Consider the following 12,651-nt stretch of genomic DNA (forward strand, 5'->3'; position numbering starts at 1 on the left):
AACAACATAAATAAACAAAACCAAATAAATAAATATGGTTTTGTTTATTTATGTTGTTCTTTGCTGACCGCACCCCCCGACAAACTTCTCCAAGCTTAATTTTTATTTAATGTATCTGGTCTTTATGTGTTTGATGTCGTAATTTATGTGCATTCGATTGCATTTTTTAAAAAAATATTTCAACTCATTCCTACATATTTTTAACTTAAGCTAAAATTATTACTGAAAAGAACTTCAAATATCCATATATATTTTATAATATATACTTTATAATATCCATATATATTTATTAAAATTGCAGAACGTATCATTGAAGCTGGCATGTAAAGTAATGGAAACAGAGCAAGCACCTAAAGATTTCGTCCAAAAATTTTTATTGAGGGAATTGGACATCATTGCTCAAATCAGTCATCCTCATATAATTCATACACACAGCATATTGCATCTCAACACGAAAATTCTGGTTTTCATGAGGTATTTAATTGATCTAAGAATGATTTATGTTTATGTTGTCAATATTGTAATAAATAAATCATGGAAGCTTACAATTAGAATAATAATAAGTGGCTAGTATAACCTTGCGGAAATTCTCGTCTTTTATATCCATCCTTCTTTCTAATGTATCATTGGATGTTTGACAATATAATATTATCAAGAAAGTCCATTGAATACACACAATTGGTGAAATTACATACTTTAAAATTTCTATATTGAAGTAATAGTTTACTTAATAAGTAATGGAGGTGATTTCACTGGAAAATACCTCTTCAGTTCACCAGTTAACCTATAAGAACCAACTTTCCGCAAAATTATTGTCATCCCAGTACATCCGAGTGTGGTACGCGCTGAGATCTAATAGCTTTACACGAAAGGATATTTTAGTGGGCCTCGGAGTTTTTGTTTAAATCCACTAGTTAAATTAAAGCAGAGTATCTGTGACGAATATTTGGTGAAGTCGGAATTGCAGTAAAGAAAAGCGGACGTTAATTAAAGCAGTGGTTCCCAAACTGAGTGCCGCAAGTGAAAGTAGCATTTAATTTTGACAATAATTTTGCAATTTAGAAGTAGAATCCATTTATAAAAATGGCAAAATAATCATCTAGTTTATGAAACATTTACCACTCGTAGGACATTTAGGCTTAGGAATAAATACATAATTTAGAAATTGTATGTTCAATGTCCAGCATTTCAATTGGATGTTTTTTCTTCTTTTTTCTACATATTTAATAGCTTAAAGAATAATTATACCACAATCTGTTTTTGGTTCGACAAAGGTGCCACGAAATGATTCAAGCTCAACAACGATGCTGCGGCAAATATATTTGGAAACAACTGCCAAAAGGCAAAGACAGCACTACGCTTCGTAAGATCTATGCGACTGGAGTAATAGTCTAAAAATAACAAAATTTCCTAGTGCAAAATAACTCCAAAACGTTAAGTCAAAAATATTATTCTTATTTAATGACAATCAAATTTTCAACGATACGAGATCAAAATTAGGTTTTTACGATCACTAATTTTTAATATAAAACTTTTCACATATTAACCATTTATTCATGTATACTGATGACACATGTGTGCTCACAGTTAATAATAACCCTTTGATTGGATCCCAAACTTTCCTCTCCCATATCACAACCCTCGAAGAATGGTGCCGAAATTTGAGGATAGCAATAAATCCTAACAAATCCCATCAAATCACCTTTACTCTTCGTCGTAAACCTGCCGGCTGCCCTACAGTATACATTAATAATGTGGCTCTTACCCCTATAGAAAAGATTCGTTATCTTGGACTACACCTTGTCAAACAACTAACCTGGAATCCTCATATAAGAGTGCAAAGACGAAACCACGTAGATTCCGACTATTACAGCACTTACTAGACAAACGGTCTAAACTTCCAACTCATTATAAAAGACTGATCTACATGACAATAATAAGGCCTGTTTGGACATACGAAGTTGAGTGGGCTCCGCTAAACCTTCGAATTCCTCTCGTATCCAATCCTTACAATCCAAAAATCCTTCTTAAAATCCTCTTTCCTCCTTACTTTGTTACAAATAAAATTATCCATAAAGATCTAATGTTCCTTATGAAACCGATCTACCCCGAACCCGATATCATTCATTCCATAATAAATTCCCTAACCACCCAAACCCACTAGTTTCTAACCTTGCTTCCTTTTCCATTCCTGGCAATCCTCCGAGGCACCTGATTAGAAGATGGCCTCGTGAACTTATATTGTAAAATGTTTTTAGAGTTCTACCAATGGGTAGTTTCTCTACATGCTTTATCATATCATTATGACCTTACTTCAAATTTGCTTGTATTTTATATATAGTTTTCAATAAATAAAAAAAAAAAAAAAAATGTATTCAAAAGTTATTAACAGTTTCGCAGTCTTCTAATATAATTGTTAATCGGATTAAAGTATTTTTGTCAAAGCATAAACACAATTTTTTAAAAAAGATCTGTTTGACAAGTGGCTGATATAGTAAAACACATTCATAGAAAGGTCGAATTAATTTAACATAGTCAAAATCAAATAATAATATACTTTATTGTTATTTACTGTTTCACAGTTTATTACTTTATTGAAATATTAAAGGAATGGATAATTATTCATCCATAGTAATTAATAACTAATTAAGAACAAGTACAAATACATATGATTGAAATACATACACCCTTTTTTAATTCCGATCATTAAAACAAAAAAAATGACAATTCAGAATTTGAACGATATTAAAATAATAGACAATAAAACAAATTAAGAAAAGTAACAAATAATAGTTCCAATTAGCATTGCTAGATGTCAGCACAATTCAAACAGCCGTTTCCGAAGTGGCAGACAAAAAACAATATTTATGATGACAGTTTAAGTAACTACTTAAAGGTAGCAGCACAAATCAAAGAAGATAAAAAAAATAGTAGTTTTAATATCTGCTGTAAGAGGGCAGCACCATCCAAACGGCCGTCCTGATGTCTAGTAGGATAATTTTTATTTTATATTAGGAGAGTAGAAAATTGCAGGAGCTCAATTGATCGGTCCGGCACTTGAGTCTGGGATATTGACTGAACCATTTAGCTCCTTTACTCTCCTACTCTCCTAATAAAAAATAAAATTTTCCTGCTAGACCTCGGAACGGCTGTTTGGATGGTGCTGGCCTCTTACGGTAGCTATTGAAGCTACCATTCTTTACCTTCTTTGATTTGTGCTGCTACCTTTAGGGAAATTACTTGAACTATCATCATAAATATTTTTCTGGAAGATTATTGATTGACCGTGTGTGAAGATGAAAGGAATATGGTCCGGGTGCGGTCAAGAAAAACTCAAATAGTAGAAATATACTAATTTAATGAGCCAACATTTCGCCCCACGTTGCAGGGCTTCTTCAGGGCTATTTTGATGGCAGTCAAAACTAAAATCATTTTTTCATTTTAGTTTTGACAGCCGTCAAAACAGCCGCAACGTGGGGCGAAACGTTGGCTCATTAAATTAGTATATTTCTACTATTTGAGTTTTTCTTGACCGCACCCGGACCATATTCCTTTCATAAATATTTTTCAGCTGTTTTGATTTCCGAATCGACTGTTTCGACTGTCCTGGCCTCTAACAATGTTTATTTATTATTATTATTATTATTATTATTATTATTATTACTATTATTTTCTATGAATGGAATATGGTCCGGGTGCGGTCAAAAAAACTCAAATAGTAAATGATTATACTATTTTTATTGAGCCAACATTTCGCCCCACATTGCAGGGCTTCTCAGGACTAAAAAAGATACAAACACTTGACATAGTTACAAAAAGAGAAAAAACATCCTTGAAATAATGAATTGTCAGATTTTATAGTATTTTTAAAAATTTTATTTTTCAAAATTACAAAAGGTTTATATTTCCCCATTTATATTTGCTTAAGAACGTTCTTAATTGGTTATTATTTGCTATTAATTAATGATTGTACCTTTTTTTAAGCTCTTATTTACCTAATAAACTATGAAATAGTAAATAACAATAAAGTATTGTTTTTAAAATATATTATTATTTGACTTTGACTATGTTCACTTGATTTGATCTATCTATGAATGTGTCTTAATATGTTATGAAAGATTTGTTAGAAACTTCAAATAATATCAGTATACTTAATCTTGATTTAAGTAATAAGTTGTTAATCACTTTTGTTATGATAAATTAACCATTTATACAGATAAAGAGTAAGGCTTTTAATATCTTTCATGAGGATACATGTTCCATAAGAGCTCATCATAAAGGAAGAAATAAATAAAGATGAGCAATTTTGCAATTGAAAATATGATTTACCTGTGAATTAAAGAATCAGGAAAGAAATTTGATAGTAAAATATGGTAATAGTATTATTATGATTTAAGTTATGATAAATAGTTCCTTCTTTTTATGAGTGTGTCTTACATTGTTATAAAGGATGAATTACAATAACACAACAATTTAAATTTGATCTTACTATTGAGTTGTAGATTAGTTTTGTTATGATAAATTGAAGAGAATACTGTTTGTATATAGAAATATGTATAGATTTAGAAAGTTATGGTTTTAACATATTTTCTGAGGGTATATGCCCCAAAACCTTGTCATTCATGAAGAAATTAAGACAGATGAGGGTTTCGTTTTGTTTTCACTTACCTATACATCAGTGGTTCAGAACAGGTGGTTTACAGACTTAATTTAATAGTTATATTAAATTTTTAATATTTCCTATTACAGGAGTTCCCAAACTGGTTGCTGCAGCACCTTGGGGTGCCCCAAGTGCATCCCCAGGGTGCCACAAGCAAATACCACTATTTCAAAATATTCTAAAAAACAAAACAAAAACAATTTAAAATTGAAAAAGCAAATATATGATACATACCAGTATTTACTTTGTACTCTTTTTTCATCATCCATATTCAACTGACCTAAGAATAAATGGGCTGACATTTTTTTTTATAGTTCAACAAGGGTGCTGCAATTATTATTTTTTTTCTAGTTCCACAAGGGTTCCATAAATTTTTTTTGTCCAAAAAGGTTGCAGTGGTGAAAAAAAGGTTGGAAACCTCTAATCTAAAGTTATCTATGTACAAACAGAACAGTAGCCTTTCTGTCTTCCTAAGTTTTCACAACTGAATCTTGTGATTCAGTTAATTTTTACCTTAGCTAAATTAATTTTTATAATCATGAAAATCATTTCAAAAAGTCATTAATATATATATATAAATATATAAGACAATTTTTAAATTACTATTAATTAAACGAGCAGGCATAGTTGACATTTATATTAATTATTCCAAACTATTTAGTATTAAATTGTTCTAAATATTAATCTGTTTGTTTATAGAAATGCAGAATATGGAAATCTTTGTGATTATATAACAAATTATGGGGGGCTAAGAGAAAAACAAGCAAGATTATGGTTCAGACAACTTGCAGTTGGTGTTGATTACCTCCACAGCATTAACATAGCTCACAGGGATATTAAATGTGAGAATATTCTAATAACATCCAGCCTCAATGTAAAAATATGTGATTTTGGTTTTGCAAGATTTTGTGCAGATAATAAAGGAAAAACAGTCTTCAGCACAACATTTTGTGGATCGGTAGCTTATGCTGCACCTGAACTAATTAAAGGGACACCATATGTTCCAATGTATTCAGATGTTTGGTCATTAGGTCAGTTAATCTTATAAAATTTATTTTATTTAATAGGTATTTCATTTATGAGTTATAATATAATATAATATATTTTCAATAATTTTAAAATTATGTTATGTACCTTATTTCTAATGCAGTATTCTATTTAAGTTTATTTATTAAAATAAATTCATGTTTTATTCAAATATTTGGTAACACTTTCTAATTCTTCCACTAACAATGTTAATAAACAATAACTATATAACATGGTATCTATAGTACTTCAGAACGGAATGCTATAATGATAATGTGAATTTCAATAGTGTGCCTACTTTAATCAATATTTCATATATTTAGAAGCTATTTTTGTGTTCCTACAATTTATGAATGGTTCAGTAATTTGTTAGGAAGTATCGTTTCTTTAACAATGGTTGTGGATAGAGGTGATTTATTCATGACCACGCTCTACTGCCAAATTTTTCCTCCAATTAAGAGTACACACTTTTTTATAATAGAAGGTGGGAAGCCCCTCAGAAGGGCTCTCAAACCCACAGATTAGACTCAAGGCTGCAGTAACAGAATAAACAATTATCTTATACAGCAGGAGGTAATTTTTTTCATTTGAATCCGGGCCTGGTAGTTTGTATTACAGCGACTTACTGATTTACCCACTCCCCTCCCAAATTTAGTTTATGGATATATAATGTTTTTTAATTGGAAGGAAAAAATATGTGTGTAGTTGGGAAATGCAGGATTTTGTCAATACAATTGACTTTTGGTCAGCTTTTCATGTCAAATAAAGCCCTTCTAGTAATTCATCAATATCTGAGTAACCGTTTGTTGTACAGGAACTTCGGTACAAAGTTTTTTAATTATGATGTGAAATAAAATCTTCATAATCAGTGCTATAATATTTATTTAGGGGTAATTTAAATTGAAAAATTCTTGAAGGTCAAAATGGTGATTGGAAATTTATTGACCCGTTAATAAATGAGTTATATAGAATTTTTGGGAATGTGCTGAGATCTCTTGAAAAAAAAAATACTAAAATTGGGAATATTTAATCTAAACTATTGTGCATAGCTCTTGCTGAAACTAAATATAACCCATGTGGTTAGGATAAAATATCACCTTTACATAAATAAAAAAAATGTTGCATTTTTTTGTTTATGTCACAATAACTTAACTCCCAATCAATATGCAATCTTTATATATTTTTAACTAGTCAGAAAGTTAAGGATTGAAATAATAAAATCATAATTTTTAGCATTTAATTTTGATTAAAACTATATTTTAGGAGTTGTTCTATATATAATGCTGAATGCTGTAATGCCATTCAGAACAGATAACCTTGGCAAACTATGGTCAATTCAAATCTCCAAACAATATAGATTTAGAACAGCAGTATTACCTACAATATCAAAGGAAGTTATATACCTTGTTTCTAGAATGTTAGAGCCCAACTGGATTATAAGAACTGTAATTAAAGATGTACTTAAATCTGAATGGTTTGCCACAGAACCGAGTATTTTAGATTATACGCCAATGGAAGAGGCAGCACTTCAACATATTAATATTAAACCAGAAGGCAATGTAAAAATGATTAAAAAAATCTTGAAATCGAAGTCAAACAAAGTAGAGGTTTTGCCAAAGGAACCTTTTCCCTCTACCCCCGAAAATTTATCATAATAATCATTATAAAAATAAAAAGGAGAAAGTAAATTGGTTATCAGGAGTCCCATAGGTGTCTTATCCTACATTAGATGGACTACCGGATCCATATGAAGAAAACAGAAAGAGAGGAAAGGAAAGGAAAAGGTGGATTATTGTGTCATGCATAATTCAGAAAATCAACAAATAAATAAGTTGGCTCAAAATGTTAAAATAATCAATAAAATATTTTATAAATTTAATTTCATTTATTTTCATTGTCATTGAATATAGAATACCTCCTGAATAAGTAGAATGGTAATTTGTGGTTTTGACTACTCTCAAAATTTGTTGAAGCTCTCCAGTAGTTTGTAATTATTATAGGGATGATTTTTACCAGAATAAAAATTATTTATCATGAAAAAAAACAAAAAAACAGTCCTTCTTTACCTCAATTTGGGGAGCAATTACATGATGGTGTAAGCTTAACTAAATTATTAAGTTTAGAATTAATTAGTCTAATTATCTGTAAAAACTTGAGAACCAATTTATTTGTTTAAAAGAAAATCTTTTTCAAAATATCTTTAATGTAATCATAGATACAGAAGAAAAGAGAGGCAATTAACAAAATTTATAGGAAGATTTAATGAAAATTATGATAAAGTAGTTTTATTTTAAAACAAATAAAATTTATAGCAGAATTGTAAGGATACCATTGGAAAATTCTGACCACAAAGCATTGGGTCTCTAAAATATCAGCAAACAGCTCAACAGTCAATGTTTTGTCAATCCAGGCAAAATCAGGATAGAAAACTTGACAACATTCAAACATTTCATATATCTGTATCTGTTTTCAAGTGTTGGAATGATGTACTTTTTTTAGTCGATGTGTTGTTTTATGATGTAATATGTTCTCCGTTTTGTCTGTCTTCATGCAAACTAAGTTAGTAAAACATTGTTTTCATTGTTTGGACTGAGGAGTTGTTTTATAAGTATCTTAGGTACATAATACTTTATGGTAGGAATCTTACAATAATTTCCTATCAACTAATTAATATATTTTTATTAATAGCTTTAGCTCTTTAATCTATATTTACTGAGGTAATAAAATCTCCAAACATTTTTTTTTCCACATCCATTTACAAAGTATCTGTCACCTTTGAAGGACTTAGCAATTAAGAGGACTGAACTTATTAATAATATCAGAATATGTCAGTAGCAATTTTTGAATATAATTGTTTTCAATACAGGGATATTTTTAGGTCATTCTTTAGGAAATCATTTCCAAACCATCATATCTTATATAATAATATTTACAAAAACGCTGTGTAATTTCTGATTTTAAAGCTTCTGCAGAGTTTAATCAGATTCAACAACATTAAAGAGCTTTGAAACATCGAGTTCAAAATATTTAATTTTAACAAGATTATTTATGCAATGTATGAATGGCAATATTGGAACTGAAAGCTCTGCAATAAGCTAAACACAAAAATGGTAGACAAAATAACCATTAAACTAATGCCTAAACTTAATATTTATTTTAGGAGTTGTTCTGTACATTATGCTGAATGGTATAATGCCTTTTAGAACTGATAATATTGGAAAGTTATGGAATACACAGATGAATAAGGAGTATAGGTTTAGAACATCGGTAATTCCCAAAACATCTAGAGAAGTGATTGACTTGGTATCAACCATGCTTGAGCCAAATTGGTTTGAAAGAACTACACTCCCTGAAGTACTCCATTCAGAATGGTTTGCTATTGAGCCAAGTCTACTTGAGTTCACACCATCAGAACAATTAGCAATGGAAAGGGCTAAAAGATTTCATGCGGAAAATCGAGAGAAAAGCATAAAGAAAATAATGCGGACTAATAGAGCAAAGAAAATTATAGAAGTAATATCAAAAGAATCTATGGAACAACCAAGTGATGACATGGATGATGTAATACGAAAACAAAATTTGGTGAAGGGTATAAAAAAAGTAGTTAACCCTTCTGCATCAAACCCAGTTGCTCTCAAGGTGACAGGAGAGAGGAAATGCGTACAGGAAGGAAGAAGAGCATCAGCTGAAGGAAGAAGAACATCTGTTGAAGGAAGAAGAGCTTCAATAGATGCAACAATAGATACCAATGTGTCAGAAAGAAGAGCATCAGTAGATGCATCACAAGATACCAATGTAACAGAAAAAGCGGAAGCAACCAAAGATACCAGTACTTCATAAAAACAAAATTTATCAAAATAAACGGGAAAACAAAAAAAATCTACATGTATCCTCTTTTGCATTACCATTAATAATGTAACTACAATTAGTATAATATAAAATTGTATTAAACAGAAAGCACATATCAAAATAAAAATTACAACACTAACTAAATCAAGGAGTATATAACTAAAAACAATTTTTTTTTTTAAGTTACCACATACCCAGGCAAAAGAATTCTAAATATGATTTTAACTAAAATATTAAATACAGCTTTTCATAATTTTTGATTGAAATTACCATTATCAAGGGTGATACAACCATTAACTGAATTAGCAACCAATAAGAACTACTCAACTCTAACCTGTACAGCAACCATCAAACATTAGACATAAAGATGATACATATTCACTGCTATCTCATCTACAATTTTGCTTTTGAAAGTACAACTCTTCAAGTGCAATTGTTGGTTTCTATTATCAATTCCTGGGCTGCTTTATGTCAACCATTTTCTAGTTATATAATTATTTTATTGTAATCCAGGATACGAATAAAAAACAATAATAAATACTCAGTTTTCTTTTAAAAGAAATATCAGATAACAAATGCATGCATTGATGTTTATGATATAATTGGAAATATCCAGATAAAACAAACTTTGTCCAGTTAATGACAAAATTCATTTTGTACCAGAATTGTAGATTATATTTAGCAAGAAATGTAAATCTGAAATGTTTTGGATCAGATTGCTTTTTATCACTGAGTAACAAAGTTCGGAAGTTTTTTATTCACTACTAAATTAATTTTGCCAAGATCAAAATGAAATTTGTTAGAAAATGGACAAAATGCATTTTGATTAGGAGTGCCTGTTGTAACAATATACCTGTTTGTTTTTCCTAGATGAAAGAATAAACAAAGAACCAACACAGTAATTAAAAACTATATAATTTTCTTAATTTTGTAATGTACTTACACAACTATTCATATGATGATAAAAAAATATAGAAGTTCATACTTTTATGCTTTTAGCTGATAAAATAGTTTTAGAAAATGATTAATGACATTTGCAATTTAAATTTAAAAAATTAACAGTGGGAGGTTATTTTTTTATAAAATGTATTTAAATTTATTAATAGTTAATTGTTTAACAGGCTAACATTATATAGATATTATAAACTTTAAAAAATACTCGAATTTTTCTTTTTATTTTAAATTATATTTGATATTATTATAGCCTTTAATAAGGTTTGATACCAAAGCATTGGTTTTTAACTTTGAAATTTCCTTTCACAAACTATTGGAAATTAATTTCATACTTGAAAGTCATACATATTACAACAAAATGAATAATATATTAAAAAGGCATGGAATATGTTGAGCCATATTTGTTGTGGAATTTAGGGAGGGTTTTTAGAAACAAAGATAAAGAGTATGTTTCCATTAATAGACGCCATGCCCGACTGTCTCAAAAGTTTCCTGACAGAGGAGCAGCCTCACCATCTACTGTTTTATTTACAAATTAAATAATAATACCAATTTTCTACAACAATTTCCTTCATAAAATTTGTATTATTATTTCCTTTTATTCATTTTAATTTTAACTTTATTGCATCACTCTATATTATTTAATATGAGAAGATGGTTGGGAGTGAGGTAAAAATACATCACAAATAAGTTGAAATAACTTTTAATTTGATAATTTGTTGTTGGCTGTCTATTTTTTTGACCTGTTTTTTTTGCAAATAAAGCAAACTTTTGTACTGAAGTTTGGCTTTTCATGAAATGTTTCTAATGCTAATTCGTTTCTATAGGTGGTGTTCCTCCTTTCAAATGATAAAAGCATTTGTCTTAATTCACTGAATTTAATGTTCCTATCAGCCAAAATAGGATTAACAACTGGATCATAATAGGGCGGTAAGCGTTATACAATGTATCTCACTATTTCTCTATCTGTTAAGGATTTACCCAGTCGAGCTATCTCTTGAACTAGACATTGAAACCTCATAAGATATTCATCCAATGTATCACCACTGTTCTTCTTAATTTTGGCAAGGTCAAACATTAAATTAATCATTTTCTTCTCTGGAACACCCTCAAACCATTCTCTTAATTTTTCCCAAACCTTTTTCGCCTAATAAACGGCAATATAGCTCACTAACAGTTAGAATAATAGTAGAGAGTACCTGTTTGTTCTTTCTTTTCTAACCTGCATCTTGTTCAGATCTACTTCAGTCGGCAGATCTTTTTCTATTATTTCTTTATATAATCCTTTTGCTTCTAAGTACGGTTCAATTTTCATTGACCAGATCCCGTAATTTTCTGCAGCAAGCTTTTCAATGTTGAATACTGTGGCACCCATTGTCCTTTGTTTCGATTTTAGTGAATAGTCCTAAATAAAATCAAAAAGCTTAAATATTCATAAATTACTCTCATTACTTAACCCTTTGACGAACTAAACCAAACGGCTACCAGTTTTTTTGTGGAATTCAGGGAGGGTTTTTTAACAAAGACAAAGAGTATCTTTCCGTTAATAGGCTCCACATTCGATTGTCTTAAACAAAGGTTTCCTGTCAGAGGAGCAGCGTCACCATCTACTGTTTTATTTACAAATTAAATAATAATACCAATTGTCTACAACAATGTTGGCACAGAATAATATAGGACCAATGTTTACTTTCCGTAACAAACATATCCTACTGACTACATTTCCAGATGATATAACACTCCTTATGATTTAAAAACTCTCTACGAGCAACTCTAAAAAATCTGATGCAGTGCATGTGCATGTGTCAATGAAAGTAAAATAGTGACTATTGTCTTAGCCAGAAATATGGAACCACTTCATAGTTACTGATTTATAAATTCAGGTTTCAGTATTCAGTTGCTGATCACTTTCTATTATCTTCTATGACATTGCATATTACATATAAATTTTTCTAAAATCATAAAATATACTTAATCCAAGGAAATTAAGAGGATAAAAACTAGCTAATATTGAAGATTTAATTGTACATTGGTATAACCAGTTTAACCAAGATTGTTATTGCCATTTTCGAGAAAATTGTAAAATTGATGATAAAAAGAAGCTATTCCTTCAATACAGTGAGTCGATTTTTGTAAAACATTTGTTGTAACATTCTAGACAT

General features: G+C 29.8%; 1 protein-coding gene across 2 annotated transcripts in view; it reads left to right on the forward strand.

The window, feature by feature from the left end:
• The window catches only part of LOC106688834 (testis-specific serine/threonine-protein kinase 3), a 21,236-nt gene extending 11,662 nt beyond the window's left edge, over positions 1–9,574 (forward strand). Inside the window, exons 3-5 of one of the 2 annotated variants that reach the window (XM_014433496.2) lie at positions 302–474; positions 5,360–5,691; positions 8,847–9,574. In XM_014433496.2, the coding sequence (XP_014288982.1) occupies positions 302–474; positions 5,360–5,691; positions 8,847–9,526 (1,185 nt within the window). In that variant the 3' untranslated portion in view covers positions 9,527–9,574. The remainder of the gene's footprint in view (positions 1–301; positions 475–5,359; positions 5,692–8,846) is intronic. The other variant, XM_014433495.2, reaches the window with a different exon arrangement.
• Positions 9,575–12,651: the final 3,077 nt, after the last annotated feature.

This window comes from Halyomorpha halys, unplaced genomic scaffold, assembly GCF_000696795.3.
Source record: "Halyomorpha halys isolate HHAL.00 unplaced genomic scaffold, Hhal_1.1 Scaffold1218.1, whole genome shotgun sequence".
NCBI classification, from domain to species: domain Eukaryota; kingdom Metazoa; phylum Arthropoda; class Insecta; order Hemiptera; family Pentatomidae; genus Halyomorpha; species Halyomorpha halys.